Source organism: Crocuta crocuta, unplaced genomic scaffold, assembly GCF_008692635.1.
Source record: "Crocuta crocuta isolate KB4526 unplaced genomic scaffold, BGI_CrCroc_1.0 scaffold367, whole genome shotgun sequence".
NCBI lineage: Eukaryota > Metazoa > Chordata > Mammalia > Carnivora > Hyaenidae > Crocuta > Crocuta crocuta.
In genome coordinates, this window is record NW_027527936.1 from 3,193,451 (window position 1) to 3,217,142 (window position 23,692).

Sequence of the window (23,692 nt, forward strand, 5' to 3'; positions counted from 1 at the left end):
CCCTCATTCTATTAAAATTCTCATGCTCTGCTATTTGCTCATATCGTGGACCTACCAGCCTTCTCTTAACTGCACTCCACTGATATCACCATCATTTTAGACAATGCCCAGAGGGTAGACTTCTTCACACTCTGTTCCAAATAAAGCCAGTTTTGGGTTTGCTGAAGAGCAAGGACAGCAAGAAAGGACATCGGCCTCGGTTGAGTGGAACACGTGAGGAGTTCATCCTCTTTTCCCGAATGCAGCATGTCTGTGTGTGTGTGTGTGTGTGTGTGTGTGTGCATGCGCGCACGCACAGGCACATGCGCACGCTTTTACCTGGGTGTGCCTTCGTCCCCTGTAGGTTCGTTCAGTTGTGTGGAACACGGATGACAGCAAACTGATCTCTTGCGGCACCGACGGTGCTGTCTATGAATGGAATCTGTCCTCAGGAAAGAGAGAGACAGAGTGTGTTCTCAAGTCCTGCAGCTACAACTGTGTTACTGTCTCCCCCGATGGCAAAATGATCTTTGCGGTTGGATCAGACCAGACTCTCAAGGAGATTGCGGACTCCTCGGTGAGTCTGTCCCGGCTTCCTCCAGGCTGTCACCTTGGTCTGCCGAAGACAGCCTCCTTGGGCGCAGCAGGAAGTGCGATGGGAAGAGGGCTCATCGGAACAGGGTCCCTTCTTCATGGGATGATCCTTTGGGGTCGGCTCGTTATTGTTACTCGTGGGATTTCCTGCCCGGAGCCCTACCTGACCAGGTTAAACTGTGGGGCCCCCTTCTCCTTCTGTTTTGCTGGCTGGCGACAGGGCTCTTCCACCCTCCAGGGCCGAGGTGAGCAGCGCCTCCAAACCACACGCTTCCCCTGGGGAAGAGACAGAAGTATGGTTACTACTATTGCCTTGGCTTGCCACCATATTTGTTTGAAACCCCCAAACTCTGAAATTTAGGAATTGCCACATTTGACTCCAAATAGTTGAGGGAGGAGAGAAGAGTTCGGCAAAGACCCTGCACACAAACGTGGCTGCGTCCTTCCCCAGGCACCAGCTTGTCTCCTTCGGTTCTTGTCACCCTCCTGGTGCCAGGAAGTGCACAGACTTCGGCAGCAGACTGACCCGAGACGGGTTTCACCATGATTGGAGCCCGGCAAAGAGTGGGGGTCTCTCCACCATGCCCCCAAGCAGCTTAGTCCTGATTCCGTGGTGGCTTTTACAGTGCCACGCCAGGACACAGCCGCTCAGGGCATGCTGGCAGCTCACGCCTCCTGCTGTCCCCTCTGGCCAGCACACACTGGATGAGCCACACAAGCATCCACTAAATGTTCAGTGGGAGGGCGGGCGGGTGATTGGATGGAGAGAAGGCACAGTGAGTGAATTAATGAAAAACAAAGTGAGTTTCCTGATAGTATACTTGTGTTTGTGTAACGGACATTGATCACTGTTTGCTGAATGACTGTGTGATCCATATCGCATTCTGAGTTTGAGATGCGAGGTAGCCTAACAGTCACAAGCAGAGACATGGGGGCCTGACCACCACTTCCGGGGGGAGGGGGGGGGGCGGCGGGGGGTGTCTCTGGGGCTCTGTTTTGTCATCTTAAAACAGGGTAACGGTNGGTGCTGTCTCTGAGGCTCTGTTTTGTCATCTTAAAACAGGGTAACGGTAGCTACTCCCAAAGGGTTTGTGTGAGGATCGAATGAGTTAACAGCATGCAAAAGCCATAAAATGGGGCTTGGCTCCCTCTTATTAGTGTTAATCCCAACCAATAGAACCCTTGTTCACCAGTCAGGCAGCCAGGATGTGCTGATTTGTGTCTTCTCTGCGGAGGCACATGCCCGGGCTGTAAGGAATAGAGAAAGTTGCCCCAGTGCCGTTAGAGGAGAGGAGGGAATGACCTGGGGACATGGCTCAGCCTGTTGCCCTCAACAGAGCCGTCTGTGTTCCAGATCCTTCGAGAGATACCAGCATTTGACGTCATCTACACAGCCATCATCATCTCGCACTCTGGGCGCATGATGTTTGTGGGCACCTCCGTGGGAACCATCCGTGCCATGAAGTACCCGCTGCCTCTGCAGAAGGAATTCAATGAGTACCAGGCCCATGCGGCTCCTATCACCAAGGTGAGAAGGGACCCTCTCTTCAGGGGCCCGTTCCCAGAACCGGCTCTCCATCAATCCACCTGACCTGCCCTCCACAACCCCTGTCTCCCCTTAGTCCTCTCTCCCTCTTTGTTCATCTAACCACCCCTTCAGTGAACACTTACTGGCTGCTAATATTCTTTGTTTAAACTCCTCCCGTGCATATATCTGAGGAGGTCATCAGAGATACACCTAAGGATTCAGGTACAAGGTTGTTCACCGTAACACCAAGCATACTGCAGGGCCATTTGAGAGACGCTCTATGCGGCGCACCCAGATCTCGCCTCTGCTGAGTGTCAGCCGTGGCCCACAGCTCTCCTCCTCCACGGAAGTGCCCTGGGCCAAAGAGAGTCAAAGCCAGGAGATGAACCCCTGTCCCTCCCTGAAGATCCACAACACGAACACACGTTTGTCAATTGTCCCTCTGACAACACAACACCTAAGGCTTTGAACTATGTCCGAGACCCTATACATACTGCCTTGCCTGCAGACGGCAGCCTTCCGAAGAAAGCTTTTTTCCTTATCAACGGGAACATTCCTGTACTGAAGCTGGGCCTTGCACTCAGAGTAAATTGAAAACTCCCCCTCTTCCCTTCACAGCTATGAAGTTTTGTTGGTTAGGTGTTTATTTTTCTGATTATAAAAGCAAAACCTGTTCATTTTACAGATAAAAATCCCGACAATATTATCATTAATATTTTGATGCATTTTCTCACACTCTTGTGTACATTTTGTGTGCATTTTAAGCAAATGGAGACTAACTATACGGTATGTACACTTGTAGCCTGCTTTTGTTTTTTTACTTAATGCTTTTTTTCATATAATTAAATGTTCCTTAAAAACATGATTTTAGTAACTATACAAATATCCTATCAAATGATGGACCATAACTTACTTAATTCTTCTCTTACAACTAGGCTTTTTTTTTTTAAGTTTCTTTATTTCTTTTGAGAGAGGGATAATGAGCTGGGGAGTGGTGGGGGTCGGGGGGACAGAGGATCTGAAGCAGCCTCTGCGTTGAAAGCAGACAGCCCGATGCAGGGCTTGAAAACACAAGCCATGAGATCATGACCTGAGCCGAAGTTGGACACTTAACTGATCAAGCCATCCAGGCGCCCCTAGAACTAGACATTTATTTTTATATTTTTATAAGAGAGACTTTTAAAATGTCTGTTTATTTATTTTGAGAGAGAATGTAAGTCGGGGAGGGACAAGTGAGAAAGAGAGAGAATATCAAGCAGACTCTGCACTCAGCACAGAGCCCAACGCAGGGCTCCATCCCACAACTGTGAGGTCACAACCTGAGCTGAAATCAAGAGTCAGGCTCTTAACTGACTGAGCCACCCAGGTGTCCTGAGACTCTTTTTTTTTTTTTTTTTAAGCTTTTTAAATTTATTCTGAGAGAGAGGGTGCATGCATGCAAGTGCAACCAGGGGTGGGGCAGAGAGAGGGGGAGAGAGAATCCCAAGCAGGCTCCATGGTGTTAGTGCAGAGCCTAGCAGGGCTCAATCTCACAAACCGTGAGATCCTGACCTGAGCTGAAATCAAGAGTCAGATGCTTGACTGAGCCACTCAGGTGCTCCAGCATTTATTTTTATTATTATTATTTTTATTTGAGAGAGAGAGAGGGAGAGGGGGAGAACATAAGCAGGGGAGGGGCGGGGGGGGAGAGAGAGAGAGAGAGAGAGAGAGAGAGAGAGAGGGAATTTCAAGCAGGCTCCATGCCCAGTACAAGATTGATGCAGGGCTCAATCTCACGGCCATGAGATAATGACCTGAGCCAAAATCAAGAGTCAGATGCCAAGCCGACTGAGCCACCCAGGCGCCCCTAAAACTGGGCATGTAAATGACCTTATGAACTCTAATAAATACGCTGCTTTACAGATTTCTCTGGGCATCTCTGATTATTTTAAAGGCTAACTTGCTAGACAGAGGTAAAATCCCTGAGTGAGAGCATTGCCATTTGTAAGGTTTTGACACGTGTTCCTGATGGTGAGAAGGCACCTTTATGGTTGATTTTTTTTTTGCTTGCGATTTTTATTTTGAGATCATTATAAATTCACAGGAAATGTAAAAATGGCATAGGTCCCGGGGCGCCTGGGTGGCTTAGTCGGTTAAGCGTCCGACTTTCACTTGGGTCNGCATAGGTCCCGTGTACCCTTTTCCCAGTTTACCCCAGTAATTATTGTATCTACTGTAACTATAATATGATATCACCCCAGAAAACTGATGTTGGTACAGTATGTGTATTGTTTCGACGCCATTCTATCACATATAGAGACTCCTATAACTGGCACTGCAGTCAGGACTCAGAGCTGCTTCATGGCCACAATGAGCCCGCTCCTGCTAGCTGATAGTGACAGCCGCTCACCCCTCCCCCGCCTCCCTCCCTAGTCCTGCGCAAACAGTACTGGTTCTCCAGTTCCATTATTTGTCACTTTATTTATTTATTTAGAGAATGAGGGAAAGAGAATGTGCCAGGCACCCCCCATAATTTGTCATTTTAAGAATTTTATATACTGCACAGCAAAGGAAACAACGCANTAAAAAAAAAAAAAACAAAAGAAAAAAAAAAGAATTTTATATAGGGGCACCTGAGTGGCTCAGTCGGTTAAGCGTCCAACCCTTGACTTTGGCTCAGATTACTGTCTCATGGTTCATACACCTTGCCCCGCATTGGCTCTGCACTGAGAGCACAGAGACTGCTTGGGATTCTCTCTCTCCCTCTCTCTCTCTGCCCCTCCCTCACCTGTGCTCGCTCTCTGTCTCTTTCTCTCTCAAAATAAATAAAACTTTAATAAAAAATAATTTTATTTATTTTCTCCCATGCCCCAAGAATTTTATATAAATAGAATTGTACAGCATGTGACCTTTTGACAGAGGCTTTTCTCACCCAGCGCATATCCTTGAGCTCCCTCTAAGTTATCTCATGTACCAATACTTCATTTCCTCCATGGCATGAAGGCACCATGATTTGTTTAGCCATCTACCTATTGTAAGATAGTATATGTGTTTCCCAGTGTTTGGCTATTACAGACAAAGCTGCTATGACAGATCATGTACAGGCTTCTGTGTGGACCTTCACTTTTCTGGGATAAATGCCCAGGGGGATGATTGCTGGGTCATGTGACACATTTATGTTTCATTTTTTTAAGAAACTGCCAAGCTATTTTCCATTCCCACCAGCAATGCATGCAAGATCCAGTTTCTCCACATCGTTGCCAGCATTTGGTATTGTCACGATTTTTCCTTTTCGCTATTCTAACAGGTGTATAATAATATCTCACCATAGTTTTAATATGCACTTCCATGATGGCTAGTAATGGTGAACATCCTCTCATGCGTCTTTGCCATCAGGCTACCTCTTTGTGAAATGTCTCCATATTTCCTGCCCACCCTCTAGTGGGTTTGGGTTTTTTACTGCTGAGTTTTGAGAGTTCTTTTTATAATCTAGATAATAAATTTTTTTAATATTTATTTTTGACAGTGAGACAGAGAGAGACAGAGTGTGAGCAGAGGAGAGTCAGACACAGAATCTGAAACAGGCTCCAGGCTCTGAGCTGTCAGCACAGAGCCTGACGCAGGGCTCGAACCCACAAACTGTGAGATCATGACGTGAGCCAAAGTTGGACGCTTAACCGACTGAGCCACCCAGGCGCCCCCTATAATCTGGATAATAATTAACTCTTAAGATTCCAAATCCACAGAGGACACGACCCAGTCTTGCTTCTTTTATTTATGAACAGAAGCTTCTGAGAGCTCCCATCTCATTCTTACCCAGGATCCCGTCTTCTTTCCCGTGAGGCTGTGCCCAGGGTCACCTGAATGTAGGCCCTGCACACAGCCAGCTCCGATCTGGTCACCCATGACCTCCAAAAGCTTCCTCTCTGTGCTCTTCCTCTCCTCAGATATTGCTCACGTTTGATGACCAGTTCCTGCTGACTGTTGCTGAAGATGGCTGCCTGTTTACCTGGAAGGTCTTTGATAAGGATGGTCGAGGAATCAAGCGAGAGAGGGAAGTGGGCTTCGCCGAAGAGGTGCTCGTTACTAAAACAGACATGGAAGAGAAGGTAAGAACTAGGTCTAGTGAAGAGAGACGTGGAAATTCCTTACCAGACTGTGTCCAAACTCTTGGGTCTGGCATTCGAGGGCCTGCATAGCCAGGCCGCCCCCACTGCCCAGCAAAGACCCCCACCCCCAGCTCCCCGCACATTCCCTGCCCGCACCGCCATGCTGCCCTCCTCACTGCGGCTGCGTCTCTTTCCAGTCTCACCCTGCCCGTCATCCTGCCACGTGGCCACCCTGACTTACGCTCTGCTCTACTTTTAGCCTGTGAAACTGGCTTTCCTCTTCCAACTCTTTGAGGACAGGAACATGGCATGCAGTTCTCCTGTGTGACCAGCAGTTTCGAGCCTATGCTAGACACGTGAAGACAGTCACTCAGTATTGACAGAACTGAACTGACAAGCTGAATATGCCAGTTGAATCTGTGAAACTTCATAATTGCTAGTAGACGGGGCACCTGGGTGGCTCAGTCGGTTAAGTATCCGNGCTCCCTGCTTGCTCTCTCTCCACCTGTCCTTTAAAAGTCACATGTCTCAGAATTCCCAGCTCTCATTTTCTTCTTGATATTCTATGATATTCTATGTAACTATCTCTCACAACATGACTTACTTATTCATCCATCCATCCATCCATCACAGAGGGTTCTGTTAGGTACCAGGCACCGTACTAAAGTCTAAGACAGCAGAAGTGACAGACATGTGGGGGCCTTGAGCTCATAGCCTGAGAGGACATAGGGGTAAAATTAAAAAGGGAAACTAAGTGTGTTACAGTTGTTATGAAGAACGATGCCCTGGGGTCACAGGGGAAAGGACCCTGACGCAGGCCAGGTGGTACAGAGGAAGTAAGTGAGCCTTGGACAGAGCCTTCCTGAACAGATGGGAAAGGGTCTTCCACACCAAGGGGTGAGTGTGCAGAAGGGTGACACAGGGGCTCCGGGGAAGATGCTAGGTGAGGTCAGGGATGAGAGGGTGTGCGGAGCTGGAGCTGGAGAGAGCTTGTGAGGGCCTTTTACACTGTGTTTCAGACTTTGGAAATTGTTCCTAAGGACCCAATGATAGATGTAAGTTAGGAAACAACTTGAGATTTACATCGTGGAAAGCCTCGTCTGCAGCCAGGCGGGGCAAGGATTGAGGAAGGATGGTGAGCATGTGGCTCAGAGACAACATGTCAAAAACCAGAGTTGTCATCAGTAAATGTATCTACTAGTCCAAGGCAGACCCCGGGGGGACCCACTCATCTGATAAACATTCACTTAGTGCTATGTTGCTGGCCCTGTGCTAGGCACCCGGGATAAAGCAGTGAAGTGGAAGAGGCCAAGTGCAACTCGTGGGGGGCATCCTACCGAGGAGACCGTCTTCATCCACGGCTCTGTCGCCTTCACCCCACCCCCAGTCAGCCACCACGTTCCCTAAAATCTGCCTCTTGAATCTCTCCATTCCACTGTCCTCCCCATCCCCTGCCTAGACAATGTGGTACCCCCCTCCCCACTAATCCCTCTGTCTTAGTGCTTGAATCCTGCCTGAGCTACACACTGCCGTCAGAGAGGTCTTTCTGAGACCAGAGTGAGCTTAATCAGATTGGACAAGGGCCTTGAGGAGACCACTAGGAGAAGATTCTAATTTCTCATCATGGCTGGCAAGGACCTTGATGGTCTGACCCCATCTCGGCCTCCTCTCCCTCTGCCTCCCACCTGCTCCACATCACACACAGTGCTTTGACCAGGCATCCTCACTTTTACCCCCGACTTTGCACATCCAACTTGTGTTCATCCTTCATCTCCGTGCTTCCTGCGTGCCAGGGCTGGAATGCAGGATGGAGCATAGCACATTCATTGTTCTCTAGTGGTCCGTGGCAGTAGGGGGTATAGACCAGAAAAGATGAGACAGGGATGCACGGTGGGGGGGTGATCATGGATGAGTGAGAGGAAAACCCCTGTGTGCTCACCCTCTCTGTCATCAACATAAACTTTTCCAGGGAATGAAGGGTGTGTGCATCACAGAATTTTTAGAAAACTTTGACATCAGCAAATGCAACAGATTGAAAGAAATGACTAAATGTAGGAACCAGCAAGGCAGGTAGAGTTAGGACCTTAATTAATGATAGTGAGGCCAGAAGAGACATAACAGACATTGAGAGGGACAGACTGACAATCCTGGGAAACCTCCTGGCTCTGGGCACTCAGCACAATTTGTAACGATATGTTTATTTGGCTTCCTTGATAGACTGTAGATCCCATGGGGGCAGGAATCACAGCTAGCACTGTTTCTCAAGTACCTACTGTGTGTTAGGCACTCTTCTGGGCACAGGCGTGTATCAGACACAAAGCCAACAAAGATCCCAGTCTTCTGAGAGCTTAAATTTTTTTTTAAATGTTTACTTACTTATTTTTGAGAGGGAGAGAGAGAGGGCGGGCAAATGGAGGGAGGGCAGAGAGAGAGGGACACAGAGAATCCGAAGCAGGCTCCAGGCTGCGTTATGACAGCAGAGAGCCTGATGAGGGGCTCAAACCTACGAACCGTGAGATCGGGACCTGAGCCGAAGTCGGACACTTAACCGACTGAGACACCCAGGCTGGAACTTAAATTCTAATGAGGAAGAAGACAAAGGATAATAAACAAATGCATAAGTAAATTGTACTAGAAAGTGCCTAGATCTAAGAAAATAATAAAAAGTAGAGCAGAGTGAGCAGAGTCATGAGTGTCAGGAATAGGAAGGGAAGGGCCGCAGAATTAACTAGTGTGGCCCAAGTAGACCTCATTGAACAAGTGGCATTAACACATATTTGAAGATGAGACAGTTATTAGCAGTATGCCTGGCACACAGTAGGGCTCTCTGAATGGATGTTGTGAGGGCGGAAGAGGGAGCCCATATGCCTCCTTGTTTTTTTAGCCTGTGTGTCTTGTGGGGAAAAGATGACAGGTTCTAGTCGAGACACGGGAGTCTGAGGCTGAGCAGAGCTGCAGATCTCAGAGAGCTCAAGGCCACCGGTTTAAATATTCCCATTCACCCATTCACCCCCACCATGAATGCCCTTAACTCTGGTGTTCCTCTCCCAAAGGCTCAGATCATGCTGGAGCTGAAGACTCGTGTGGAAGAGTTAAAAATGGAGAATGAGTATCAGCTTCGACTGAAGGATATGAACTATTCTGAGAAGATTAAGGAGCTAACAGATAAGTTCCTGCAGGAAATGGAGTCCTTGAAAACGAAAAACCAGGTCTGTCTAAGAGACTGAGCCAGCAACCCCAAGTAATGAGACCTTGCCAATTTACTCAAGATGGAGACCTCCCCTGCCTTACCCAAGCCAAGCCCAAAAAACGAACTATACGATAGTGTGTGGTTTTTAAGCATAGTTGCTAACATCAGAAATGCTTAGAGAAAGTGCTAAGTAGAACAAAGAAGAATATAAGACTATAGTGAATGCTATTAAATAAGTAAATACACATAGAACAGCTCATAAGAAAATAGCCAGCAATGTGATTACCTCAGGAAGTTGGGATTCTTTCTGGATAATTTAAATGTTGTTCTTTCTACTTTTCTGTGTTTTGCAAATTCTCTACAATGAGAATATATTATCTCTGTGATCAGGAGAAACTTATTTAAAAACAAAATGAAAAAAGTAACAAGAAAAGCAAAGGATAGAAAAAGAAGAGCTACCAGAACATTGATTTCTGGATGGTCAGTAGTTTAAATAAAATTAGTCTAAATGGTCCCTCTCGTAGTCAGATTTGATCTCTAGGACTTCCCAGAATAACTCCCTTGCCCTTCATCCCAAACCCCTGGCTTAGAGGGTATTTGTTCTTTTATGTTATCTCCATGGATCAGAGAGTTTAGCTGGGGGCGGAAAAAGCCCCTGGCTGTTAGTTTTATTATTTCATTCCTTTGGCAACAAACATCAATGTGGTGCCCTCCACAAGCTCAACTCGAAGTTATTCCTGGGGACAGCCCCTCTGCCTGCAAGGAGCTTTCCCGCTCGATTAAAGAAAACACTTCTTAGAAGCTGACACATTAACACATCCAAGGATTTAGTTGACAGCAATGTGCAGACAACAGAGAATTCAAATGAATCCTTACTTTTCCCACCCCAAAACCCATCTGCTACGTGTCCAAAACCGAACTCATCAGTGACAAGACCCATTTAGTAGAAAGGATATAAATAAAGCCTAGAACTTTCAGAACAGAATATAATGTAAATAAAAAGCGATTGCTTCCTTGTGGCTCACAGAACAATGTCTGGTGTAAAATAAAGGGCTTAGGAAACGTTTGTAAATGAAGGAGGATGTCACTTATAAAATGTGTTCTTGCCCTGGGGTGATCTCAGCAGATGTGTGGAAATGAGAACAGTTGACTCTGTGTTGTAGGTTTTAAAAACAGAAAAAGAAAGGCAGGATGTATCCCATCGTGAATACATTGAGGACCTCCTAGACAAACAGAGCCGGGAACTGCAGGACCTGGGTGAGTCATGAGGTAGAGGCCGTGTGGTGGCCTGGGGGCAAAAGTCTGAGAGNTGGATCCAACAGAAGTCCCAGGTCATCTGGCTTTGTCTGTAAACAGACTGCTTTGATTCCCCTGGATCTCACTGTGGATTTTACTTCTGTGTATTTGCTCCTTTGTTACACATGTATTAAACACTTACTGCATGCCAATAGGAGACACAGAAAAGTGCAGTTCTGGAGTCCCAGACTTGCTGCCTTGAGTCCCAGACTCACCACATACTTTCTGGGTACTCTAAGGAGTCACCAAACCTCACTGAGCCTCGGTTTATACTCTTCTTCTGTAAGAAGAGGTGCTGATAACTATTTTGCATATTCAGGACATTCTTCTTGGCCTTGAACCTCTAGAACAGCCCTCTGCTCTTTCCTGGAAACCTTCTGCCTAGCTAACAGGGGGAGGGAGTTTGGCTGCCTGACCAGCCAGTGGGGTGATGGCAGATGAGAAAGAGCCAGGTGGGCATGAGTCTCAGCTGGTGCTAGGAGGCAGGGGGGAGGGCACTAAAGGCTCCTGGGTGGCCCTGAGGTCGGTGCTCCTGTCTAACATGAAATAACCTTCCTTGCTTCTCTCCAGAATGTTGCAACAACCAAAAGTTGCTTCTAGAATATGAGAAGTACCAGGAATTGCAGGTCAAGTCCCAGAGGATGCAGGAGGAGTATGAAAAACAGCTTCGAGATAATGATGAGACCAAGAGCCAGGCCCTGGAGGAGCTGACGGAGTTTTACGAGGCCAAACTGCAGGAAAAAACCACGCTTCTGGAAGAGGTACTCACCAGAAGCCATATCGTACCTCCCTTTCGCCGTGCATCCTACAGGCCTGGCCTGTGAACAGCCCAAAGAGCTGTTGGAAAGCTCGCTGGAACTCCTCTTCCTCCCACTCCCTGCTTTTAGCATCTGGCCTTGTATTCGGCCCTTCACCGTTTGTTTCCCTCTAGACCAGGGAGCCCCATGAGCTGGGAAGTGCTCCGCATTAGGGACTGAAATTCTTTGGATCAACTAAGTTCCTATCTGTTGTCCTAGCCTAACTGTACCTTCAAGCCTTAAGGACTGGAGACTCCTTTTAATTTTATTTTTTTATTTTTTAGTATTTACTTACTTGGAGCGGGGAGGGGCAGACAGGGAGAGACAGAATCGGAAGCAGGCTCCAGGCTCTGAGCTGTCAGCACAGAGCCCAACGTGGGGCTTGAACTCACAGACCTGAGCCCAAGTCGGATGCCCAACTGACTATGCCACCCAGGCGCTCCTGGAGAGACCTTTTTAGAAGAAGCTTTAGGACCTGGAGAGAAATGAGGGCCCTAAACAATGGGGAAGGTAGCTGCCTGAAACCCGTTAGCAACTTCCTGTGTCTCACGAGATGAGATGAAAGCCCTCCTTCCCTGACCTGACAGACACAGATGGCCTCTTCTTGGTTTACCAGCCTGAGTGCTGGGTTACCAAGAGAAATAAAAACTGGGGCCTGGTTTTCAGTCCCGTGAGGGAGGCAGCCACACCAATGGATCCTCAAGAGAGGCCTGCACAGGAGAGCTGGGGGGTGCAGACATCCCTGAGGGGGTCAGAGAAGACTTGCAGGAGCTAATGAGAACCCAGGAAGAATAGAAGGGGGAACTAACGGGACATGGGGAAACACAGGAGGGAAGGGCAGGCTGGCAAAGTCATGGAATGTTCAAGCAGTTTGGGTTGCCAAAATATCTAGTTTCCCAAGATGAAGAGAAAACTGAGAAGAGCCAGATGGCCACCTTTTCTGCATGAAATTGCAGCAGATGGTATCCTGTAAGTGAGGGGGCAGAAGAGTCCTGAAGGTGTGGAATGAGTTTGGAAGGGATGAGGAAGGGAATGGCCGAGAAGAGGACTGGCAGGTGTGCAGCCCAGAGCCCAGCAGAGGTTGTAAACGTGAATCCCGGCAGCATTAATCCACCAGGCCTTGTGCTTTTCCTCAGCAGGGCTCGGCAAGCAGGCGTGTGAATGAGGGGGACGCACCAGCCCAGATTCATGGCTGGTGTGTGGCCGAGTGGCGCCACCGAGAAATACAGGTGGTCTGCCGAGTAGCCATCCAGTCCAGGCCAGAGAGGGGTAAAGAACCAAGAGTCTGGAAGACAGTGGAGGAATCAAGTCAGGGCCAGGGGACGTGGTGAGGCTGACAGCAGTGCCTGGGGAGCGGGGTGGCTTAGNGAGAGCAGGGCCTGGATTTCCAGGCTTCGGACGTGGCACCGTTCTGGAGATGGACCTGAGAGGGGGTGGCCAAGGCAGAGGTGAGGTAAAGGTCAAAGCACCCCGGACATTATAGGACCATCTGTAACCACCCGCAGTTACAACGAGGTGGACTGAGTTGGCACCCGGAAGTCCGCAGCGAGCTGGGAAGTGAGCAGGCAGTGGGGGGTAAGCCAGAGTGGAGGGTGGAGGTCTCCTGACAGAGCAGGCTAAGTTCCGACAGCCAGTGGGGGTGTTGCTGGCACAGCCGCCCTGCCACGGCCCAGCCCACCTCCCCAGCCCTGTGTCCTGCTCTCCTGTCCAGCTTCTTCCCACCTAACGACAAGGAATAGCCAGGTTTCCCATGTAACCTCTGCTCTGGATGACTCCCCTTCACCTGGCAGCTCCTGCTCACGCTTACAGACTCAGAGCCAACCCCTAGGGGGCTTCTTCCCTAACCCCTGTCCCCTCCCACAGGGCTAAGCAAGCCGTCCTCTGTGTGCTCAGGGCCCCCAGACCCCTTTCTCTTGCAGCCTACACAGTAGCATCCTGTGTTTACATCTCTTCCTCCCCGGGGGAGCTACGCAAGGGCAGGGACTGTGTCTCACCCCTCACTGATTTTCAAACCAGCCCCCACCCCCCACCCCCCACCGGCATATCCTAGATGCTCCAGAAATGTTTGTTGACATCCAGTAAACTGCTCTGGGCTTTACCTTTGGGGGCTTGAGGTAGAAGGACTGAGTCTGCCCTGAGGGGAGAGAGACTGGCCTTCCTCCCAGGACCCCCACCTCCCCACCCCCCTCTGTGATTTCTCCCATTTCTTCTTCTGAGTCAAAGATTTCAACTCAGAGCCTCCCTAGGGAGCTTCCACCTGGCCTGCCTTCTCACCAACCTGGCCGGCCTACTCTCCTTTCTAGTGACATCTATCAGAGCAAGAGCCACGGCTGGCGGGTGACTCTGGCACGCGGACAAGAGCACACCTTGCCAGGCTTCTGTCTAGCAAGGGTCTGCTGACGTGTGATGGGGATAGAGAGAAGCCTTTCTGGGGAGCCCAGTTAGAAAACCATCCTGCCTCTCTTAACCCCTGAAACACTCACTCCCGGGATGGTACGTGCAGTTTGGGAGAATGCCAGGGTCAGCATGAGAGAAAAGCGATCTATAACTTGCACCACTTGGGGGGCAGTAAGCAAAGAGGAGTCACCCCTGACTCACTTCTCAGACTTCCCCAGGCGCAGGTGGTTTTGCCAGCGCCTGGCCTCCAGGCCAGTTATGTGCCAGCTGCCATACAAGGTCTTCCGGGTGGTGAGCAGAGATGTGGCCCTGCCACCAAGGAGCTTCCAGGATCCTGTCACACAGCCAATTACAACACAACACAACGTGATGGGGGACGTGCGGGTGATTGGATTAAGGTGCAGGAGGGCAGACTTAAAGGTTCACTCTTTTGGGGCACCTGGGTGGCTGAGTCGGTCATCTCAGGTCATGATCACAGGGTCATGGGATCGAGCTCCGTGTCAGGCTCTCCATGCTGAGCCTGGAGCATGCTTGAGATTCTCCCTCTCCCTCTCTCTCCCTCTGCCCTCCTTCCCCACTCATACTCTTTCTCTCTCTCTCTCTNTGCTCAACCGACGGAGCCACCCAGGCGCCCCCCTTTTTTTTTCAATATAAAAAAAAATTTTTTTTAAAGCTTCACTCTTTCATTCAGGTAGTTATTGAGTACCTACTGTGTGTCTGTGCCGGTTGTGCTCTGGGAACTCAACGGTGGGCATGACAGACCAGGTTTCTTTCCTCAAGGAACCTGAGGAAAAGGCAATCAAGTAGCTCTACAAATATAAAATTACAACTGTCACAGGTTCAGTGAGGAAAGATAGAGGAAGCGTGGATGTCAGTGTAGAGAAGACCAGACATGGAACAGGTCCGGGGGTGCTGGGACGGTGGTCGCTGCAGTGGATCCTGCGGCCTCATCTGGTAGGAAGAGAAGGGAAGACAGAGGGCAGACAGGAGGACAGAGGAAGGTCAGGGGACCCTGGGCCTTGGCTCCCGTTTCTGTCATAGCACTCTGGCTCCCACTGCCTGTGACAGGCCCCACATGCTCACCTTACCCCGCACCCTCTCAGCACAAAAGGCTCGTGTGCCTTTTCTACCCGAGCGCACACTCTCCGTCCCCTGAACCAGGCACAGGAAGACGTCAGGCAGCAGCTGCGTGAGTTCGAAGAGACCAAGAAACAGATCGAGGAAGATGAGGACCGAGAAATCCAAGATATCAAAACCAAGTACGAGAAAAAGCTTCGGGACGAAAAGGAATCAAACCTGCGGCTCAAAGGAGAAACCGGCATCATGAGGAAGAAGGTATTGCACGGCTCCCCGACAGGCCCGGGTGCAGGCAAGGGCTGTGTTGCCAGTACCTCTGCACCGCCGGGCAGGTGCACCCTTAACACCTCTCCTCGGCGCTGTCCCTTCTCTGTCCTTTTCACCGGGATAGTGACCTTTGCCCCAACACTGGAAGGACACCCAGACTTTCATTTATGGGCTAGTAGGATTTAGTCAGTTTTCAGAGTTAAACTTTGGGTAGAAATGGAGATGAGGTCTTGTGGAGGTGAAGGTCAAGTCCCCGCTGGAGTGTCCTCAGGCTCTCAGTTCAGGGAGCTGTGGGCATGAGAAGGACTGGGGTGTGGGATGCTTGGTTTACAACACAAGACACATGTTTACTGTCACTGATAGTTGGGGTGAAGTGAGATTCAATTCATAGATCCTTCTAAAATTGCCACAGTTTCCCAAAAATGTTTAGCCTTAGAGAGGCCATGTCCAAAGCAAACTCACATTCCTTCCTATTAGAACTCACACTACTTAATCCAGGGGACCAGGGACAATGTCATCTTCCCTTCTTAGACATGGCAAGGTGGCTCATCAGTGACAGTATCTGTGACCTTGATGGGGCATGGATCCCAACCTTTCAAGGTTGGCGTGGTCCTGGAAAACTCTGGGTCCACTCAGGGACCCGGAAAGTCCATCCTCACGGAAGGAGATGGGACTAGATCTTATCAGACAGAATACTGTGTCACTTGTGCTGCCAGGGAAATATCCCAAATGTCCCAAATCTCAAAAAAATCACTCCTAAGACCCCAGAAATGCTGAGTTTTCAGCTCCCGAGGGTGGGGAGTTCAGGTCACAGGTCGGTGATGTGATGGGGAGCTCCTTAAGTTCATGGGCATTTGGGAGGCTGGGAGGGGAACACAAAGACATTGGTGGTCTCTGTTGTTGCCATTTGTATCTGCAGTTCAGCAGCCTGCAGAAGGAGATTGAAGAGCGAACCAATGACATTGAGAGCCTGAAGGGGGAGCAGGTGAAGCTGCAAGGGGTCATTAAGTCCCTGGAGAAGGACATCCTGGGCCTCAAGCGGGAAATCCAGGAAAGGGATGAGACGATTCAAGATAAGGTGAAGGCTCATCTCTGCCCTCCTTTGACCACCACCCAGAGGGAGCCAGGGGAGGAGAACCAGGCTCAGGAGAGAGGGTCCCTGAATGCTTGGGACACATCCATCTAATTTAACCTGATGGGGATGCGTGGTCTGTGAAGTGCCTACTGTGTGCTGGGCACTGGGCCGGTTGCTGTAAACACCCCACACTCAGTTGTCCCAGTAACCCCGGGGCCATGAGAGCTCAGGCTGTAGAGCTCAGGAAACTGAGCTCTAGGTGGTTTGGTGTCTTGCCCAAGGTCAAACAGTTGATAGGCGACAGACTTGGGATAAGAACCTAAGTCAGCTGACGGCAGGGCCCCTGCTCGCCACGGCTCCAGATGTCCTCGGGTGACTGTCCCCACAGACATTGCGCACTCCCTGTGGTTGACCTACAACTGCCAGGTGCCCCAGAAAGCTGGGATCACTTTTGGGGATGCCTTTCTCACAGAACACTTAGAAGACGACACATCACATTTTGTGAGGCTTACCCAAATTTCATAGCCGCCTCCTAAGCAAATCCAGGCTGTGTGCCCTCCGGCCCCTCTCCTCGCCACTCCTGCCTCAGGTAGGCAGACTTCTCCAGTGGCTGAGATGGGGGGCTGCCTGGGTTCCGGCACAGGCTTTGCCATTTACCTGTCGCAGGACCCTGGGCAACTTCTCTAAGCCTTGTTTTCTCACCTGTGAAGTGGGGCCCCCTCAGGAGTCTGCTAAGGGGAAATGTATGAAGTTTCTGCATGTCAGTGTTTGTCTATGTACCTGGGTATTTGTGCAGGGAGGGTCCAAAGCTCTCTTCAGATTCTCAAAGAGGGGTGTTGACAAGAAAGAGGTCAAGGCCTCCTGACCGAAAATTGCAGCAGTCTCCTAACCAGTCTAACGGACTTCCTTCCCACTTCCTACCCCCCCTCCCCCGCTCCCTGCCACCATACTCTGTAACTGTGTCACTCTTCCCCTTAGAATTCTGCCATAGCTCCTCATTGCCTGTGCCAGGGGCAGCAAAGGATTTTCTGTAAAGAGCTTGGTCGTAAATATTTCGTCTTTGTACACAGCATGGCGCCTGTCGCACTACTCAGTTCTGCTGCTGTGTTGTAAAATCAGCCAGAGACGACGCATGAATGAGTTTATGAAAACAGGTCAAATTTGACCCAAGGGCCATAGCTTGGCAACTTTAACCTCCTGGATACATTCTGAACCCCCTTTAACCCAACAGGCAAGACCCTGAGCCTCTCCTCTTCAGCCCCATTTCTCACTTCCCCCATGAACCACTGCTTTACACGCTCGCACACCATTCTCAGCATCCTTGATGTATCCTGCACCTTCTGTGCTGTTCTCTTTTACAGCACCTACCCCGGAGCAAGGCTATACTTGTTGACACATCTGCTTTCCCAGGTAGCGCTTTCTCCTTAAGGGCAGGGACTGTGTCCTATTTCTATCTGGAATCTCAGACCCTAGTGAAAGGCCTTCGTTCAGTAAGTGTTTAATGGATGGATAGATCCACATTCCAATTACTATTGCTCTGTGAGAAATAATCCCCAAACTTAGTGGTACAAAATAACAACTATTGGGGTGCCTGGGTGGCTCAGTTGGTTAAGTGGTCACTCTTGATCTCAGCTCAGGTCATGGTCTCAGGGTTGTGAGTTCGAGCCCCACGTTGGGCTCCATGCTGGATGTAGAGCCTGCTTAAGGAAAAAACAAAACAAGACAGTAACAACTGTTTTGTTATGCTTTCAGGTTCTGTGGGTCTGGCATTTGGACAGACTACAAGGTGGCCTATCTTTGTCCCTGATGGCAGGGGCCTTTCTGGGCCTCAGTCAGGGATGACTCATTTAGCTCGGGGCTAGAAGATCATTATTGAAGGTGGCTTCTTCCTTCTTACTTCCAGGGTGGCTGGGAGGCTGGACTCCATGGGGACTGTCAACCAGAGTGCCAATGTGCTCGTCAGCCGGGAGGGAGGTCTCAGTGCAGAGGGACTTTCTCCATAGCAGATGGCCTCCCTCACAGCACAAGTCCTAAGAGAACCAGGTAGAAGCTGCTTAGCCTTTTCTGAGCTAGACCGGAAGCCACACAGCATCCCTTGAGCGACATTCCTTGGGTTACAAGCAAACCGTAAGTCCAGCCAGATGCAAGAGAAGGGAATTAGATCTTTCCTCCTGATGGGGAAGCATACGGTCACATTGCAGAAGAGCCTGTGGGATGGGAGAAGCTGTCGAGGCCAGCTTTAGAAAATACAGTCGCCTACAAGCTATCTTTGAACGAGAGAGTGAATGAATGCTGAGTCCTGGCACAGAAACCAAGGAGTCGATGCTACAGTCAGTCCTACAGTCAGCCTCTGTGTCCCCAGCCGGGAGAGCCGCCCGTGGCCGCCTCAGTCAGGTCGCGGGATTTATGTCCTTTCCCTAAAGGGTCTGTGTACACCCTGGCCTCCTGCCACCTCTCACTTCTCTCTCATCTCACCCACAGGAGAAGCGCATCTATGATCTGAAAAAGAAAAACCAAGAACTGGAGAAATTCAAGTTCGTACTCGACTACAAAATAAAGGAGCTGAAGAAGCAAATAGAACCACGAGAGAACGAGATCAAGGTGATGAAGGAACAGATTCAGGAGGTGAGAACCATCTGAACTGCTCTAGCCTCTGGGACCACTGTCGCCTCCTCTGCCGTTGCTGGCGGGGGCACGTGGGGCGCAGGGGGGAATGAGAGAAAGCCCTCCTCTCAGTCCCTGTCTTCCCCCAGGCTGTGTGGGCCTCCACTCCGTAGAGGGTGTCACAGGAGAGGCGCAGCCGGGGACTCAGTTGTGCAGAAGTGAAATGCTTTAAGATTTGGCGTGTGGCCAGACCTTAGGACGGGCTTGGGCCCTCCGAGGGAAACCGCGGCTCTTGGGCCTTCAGCCACCAGGGGGCAGTGTGCACTCAGCCACCAGCCTGTCGCACCAGAAAGCACATTCCTCCAACTGAACATTTTTTCCTCAGTCTGGAACTGTTGGTGGGGGCGTATGCAAAGCTGCAGTGTTTGGACTTCATCTGAGGAGGAATGGGAAGTCATGAGGTCTCTTGAGTAGGAAAGTGGCAGCCTTAAGTATGTATTCTGGGGAAGCGGACAGGAGGAAGAGAGATTAAAAGCAAGATCAATAGGACAAGGGCTCCTGAGAGTCCAGTGAGGCACAAGTGTCCCCCATTGGCGCCTCTGTCCCACGCGCAGTGCATCTCCTTAAGCAGATGGCGGCTGACAGTGAGTCCACGGTTGGTCTCAAACCAAATTCCTGCCTTCCCCTCCCTTCTGTTTCCTGTTTCCTGGTAAGTTACCACAATCCACCCAGGTGCTTAAGGTACAAGTGTAGAGTCTTCTCCATTCTTCCCTTCCCCTAACTGCTGTATCCATTGATCGCCAATGCCTATCTGACTTCTCAAATCTACCCCTTCTTTCCTCTCTGCTGCCTCACCTGGGTCCAAGCCTGTCATCTCTCACCTGGACTTGACTCTAGCCTCTAGTCTGGTCTCCACATAGAAGCCACAGCGAGCCCCTAGTGGTGTCCCATCTCACCTAGAATAAAATCCACACCCCCTACCGGGGCCCTGCACGATCCAGCCTCTACTCCTCTCCAGTCTTGTCTCCGTGCTCCCTCCCCAGCACCAGCCCAAAGGCTTTCTGCAGCGCTGAGGATAAGGCAAGCTTTTCCTTTGCAGCGCTACTCCCTCTGCCCAGAAGCACTCAGATCATGACCAGCTTCTGTGTGTCTTTCATGTGGAGGCTTCTCTGTCACCTCTTTGGGGAAGCCTTCCCAAGATGCCCTATCCAAAATGGCCTCCTGCTCCCCATCCATGTTCGCTAATTGTACTGAGCAAGGATACAAGTGAAGTGTGTCAGAGAGCATCGATGGCCCAACTAGAATTGGATACCCCGGAGCTCTGGTGGAAGAAAGCAAAGCCTTTTCTCTAGAAGGCCCAGGAAAGAAGCCAGGTGGTAGGATCAGTCCAGGGCTAGAGTGTCCAGAGATGGTTTGTTGTTGTGCCAGCGACTTTCTCCTGGTCTCTGGGGAAAAGCCAACAACAGAACTGCCTCATCTGGGCCTCCTGCCATCCTTGAGTGACCTCAGGGCCCAACAACGGCAGCCCAGAAAAGAGCAGAGGCCCCACTTGCCTGGAAAGTCAGTGTGCTGCCAGCCCCTGGAAATCACCATCCCAGGTGCCCCTTCCTCATTTGTCAAGTGGATTTACACTTGGGTCAGTTACTTTCTACCCAAGCACATCTGAAGGATTATTCACTTTCCCGTCAGTAACTGGGCCAATGGTGGCAGTGACTCCCAGCAGGGACTACTCCGGCACCTTGGGTGATTCAGACAGGGCCCCTCCTGGGCCACCCCTGGGGCCAGTCCCCACCAGGGCTGAATCCCTCCCTGGAGGCCTCTGACCTCAGGGCTTCCCTCAGGAGGTCAGAGACCCATTTGGCCCACCCGCTGCGGATCTCGTGTGAAGTTCTTTTTTCCTCCAAGAAGGAAGCGGTAAGCCCTCCTCTGTGGATGAAAATCTAATACTTCCTTGATTCGGTACCTCCCCACACATAGACTTTACCAGCTTCTCTTCCGTGAGAAGGGGCTATCTGCTTCCTAGAGAGAGAGTGTCCAGGACCTTGTCATTTTATTTCACACTCTTGTTTTTTCATCTAGCGCAGGGTTTCTCAACCTCAGAGAACCTCAGTGTAACATCTTGGGGTGGGGAGTTCTTTGCTACGGGGAGTCCCATGCATTGTAGGAGGATATTTAGCAACATCCCTGGTCTCTGCCCACTAGATGCCTGTAGCAACCCTCCCCTTCCCCCGGTTGTTGTGATCAACCGATCAACTGAAAACTAAAACGTTGCCAAATACCCTCTAGGGAGTAAAATGCCTGTTTCCTGCCCCTCCCCCACTGAGAGGCGCTGAGTGTGAGGAGAACGCATGGAAAAGTAGATGGGATTTCCTTACCAGGAAAAGGATACTTGTTCCCACATACTGGCTAGTATCCTAGCTGTCCAGCCAGCTATTCAAACTCCGCAGATTTCACAATTTTTCTATGAAGTAGGTTATTTTCATTCTCAGCAGCTTTTGAGGCTTTTCGTGTATTACTTCCTTTCTAACCTAATCTGTCATTGCTGGCTTCGAGACTACGGAGAGAGAGGCACAGCCAGCTGTAGGCCCTCAGACGTGACCTTGGAGAAGCCCTTGTCTCTCTTGCGGCCACCATTCCCTTGGTCTGGGCACCGTCATCTCACCCCTGACTGGTGTGCCTGGCTCCAGTCTTGCTGTCTCCAGGAGGACCTCCACATCAGGCCTTCTGAGGTGCACACGCGCCACCCCTTGGGTAAAACCTGCCCGAGCTCCCTGAGCTTTCAGTATAAAGGCCAGACTTCTGGCCAGCCTGAAGGCAGAACCTCTCCCCATTTGAGCCTCTGCCCCTGGGTCCTACATGACCCAGCTCAGCCGACCTCTCCAGACCCTCTCCCCTTTCCTCACATGCACCCCCATCCTGTAGCCCCCTGGACCACCCATAGTGGGCAGAGAGGCCCCAGGCTGCCCGTGCCCTGGGGCCTCTCTGTGCGGCCTGCTCTCTCCACCTGGAATTCCCCTTCTCCACTTTGTCCTCTAGTACCTATTTGTCGTGTGGAACCTGACTGAACATCCCTTTTCTGGGCACCGCCTCCCTACGTCCTCTGCACACAAAAGGGTACTTTCTACCTGGACCTTCCCCCTTATTCCTCTAGCCTTGTAGCTTTTTGCATACAGATGCTCCCTCTTCATCAGTTTTGTGTCCCCATGCCGGTGGTGGCCGGCCGGCCCTCCCCAGTGGACACGCTCCTTCTTTAGCTGTGCACATCCCCATACTTGCTGTGTCCCGCACACGGCGGTGTGACGTAGCTCCACCAACATGGCACATTTGGCTCTTCATCCCTCTTCCAGAAGGCAGGTTATTTCAAGCACCCCTCTACTCCCTCACTGTGGCTTCCCTTTGCCTTCTACACTGGCTGTGCATTCACTCATTCAGATGAACACGGAGTGCTGACTTCATGCCAGGCGCTGCACCAAAGGGCTATTCTGTCTATCCAGATGCTTCCAATAAGGATAATAACATTCTCCTGCAAGCTGCCCCTTTGTGTCCAGAACATGGATGTGGTGCATCGGGGCTTTCCGGTACCCCCAAAGACGGTCAGGAGCCTTGAGATCTGACCAAAGGGCCTGGGGTAGGTTGGAGGAGCCACTCCATCCAGCCATGAAAGAACCCAGTGAGCTGTCCCATCCCCCCACAATAGTGCCCCTCTCTATGAACAGGAGTACTAGTGTCCACCAGATACGGTGTGTCAAGCAAGCCCCCTTGGCTTTTGGCAGAAATTGGATCAACTGAGAACTCACCTCCACCTGCTTTCATCCTGATCAGAAGCTCCAGTTGTCATTCACGTGTCTTTGGTTAATACAAGTGCGACAATGAATAAAAATCTTTCAGAAGCTCATCGGTCGCTTCTTCCTTTTCTTTCGAAGATGAGGTATTCTCCTCAGCTGTACTTTGTAAAATCTTTCCAACAGAACGATGAGGCAGAGGCTCCTTAAACTGAAGACGCCTACACGCTGGTCCCTTAAAACTTGCTGCTTTCGGATCGACTCTGATGGCTTGCGGCCCCAAAGGGTCGAGAGTCACTCACACAGTTTCACAAAGTAGGCAAGGAAGGTATTTCTGTGCAGAACTCTGCCTCTGTTTCCAGGCCCCAGTATGTAAGAGTCACCAATTAATAAAGAGTTCTAGAAAAGAAGGTCATCAGCATGACTGAAGGAAACTCAGGGGGGCAATTCAGAGGCTGGCTACAGAAACACACGATCTGGGTTAATACATCCACCAAGGGGTGGAGGCTTCAGGGGGTGGCCATGACTTAGCAAGAAAGGTTTCATTCCAGAGGACATAGGTGGGAGCCAGCAAAGAACATCCTGATAGCCAGGGACACTTTCCCACCAAAAGTGGTGAGTTCCCAAATATCACTTGTATTCCATTACTTTCTTGTTCTTGACTTTATCCCCTTGTTCTCCATAGATGGAGGCAGAACTGGAGCGTTTCCATAAGCAGAACACGCAGCTGGAGCTGAACATCACAGAACTGTGGCAGAAACTACGAGCCACTGATCAGGAGATGCACAAAGAGAGACAGAAGGTGCGGGGATTTTCAGAGTCTGGCAGATCTTGGCTTCAGAATCTGGCACCTGTCTGCAACGGGCAGCTGGCTTCTGAGAGACAGCGCCAGCCCATTGCTAAGATACGTTCCCATTTTAACTCGCTCCTCACTTGCTCACAGCCCTGCCTGGTTTCAGGCCCATGCAGATCTACGTGGCTGCATCCATCTGAGACTACGATGACTTTGGGTGAAGAG

General features: G+C 50.4%; 1 protein-coding gene across 1 annotated transcript in view; it reads left to right on the forward strand.

Annotated features, from left to right (window-relative positions):
* The window catches only part of CFAP57 (cilia and flagella associated protein 57), a 66,188-nt gene that overhangs the window by 22,447 nt on the left and 20,049 nt on the right, over nt 1–23,692 (forward strand). Inside the window, exons 9-18 of the mRNA XM_077752030.1 lie at nt 344–556; nt 1,928–2,101; nt 6,028–6,189; nt 9,243–9,398; nt 10,543–10,636; nt 11,246–11,436; nt 15,031–15,204; nt 16,133–16,291; nt 18,770–18,913; nt 23,360–23,476. Coding sequence (XP_077608156.1) covers nt 344–556; nt 1,928–2,101; nt 6,028–6,189; nt 9,243–9,398; nt 10,543–10,636; nt 11,246–11,436; nt 15,031–15,204; nt 16,133–16,291; nt 18,770–18,913; nt 23,360–23,476 — 1,584 coding nt within the window. The remainder of the gene's footprint in view (nt 1–343; nt 557–1,927; nt 2,102–6,027; nt 6,190–9,242; nt 9,399–10,542; nt 10,637–11,245; nt 11,437–15,030; nt 15,205–16,132; nt 16,292–18,769; nt 18,914–23,359; nt 23,477–23,692) is intronic.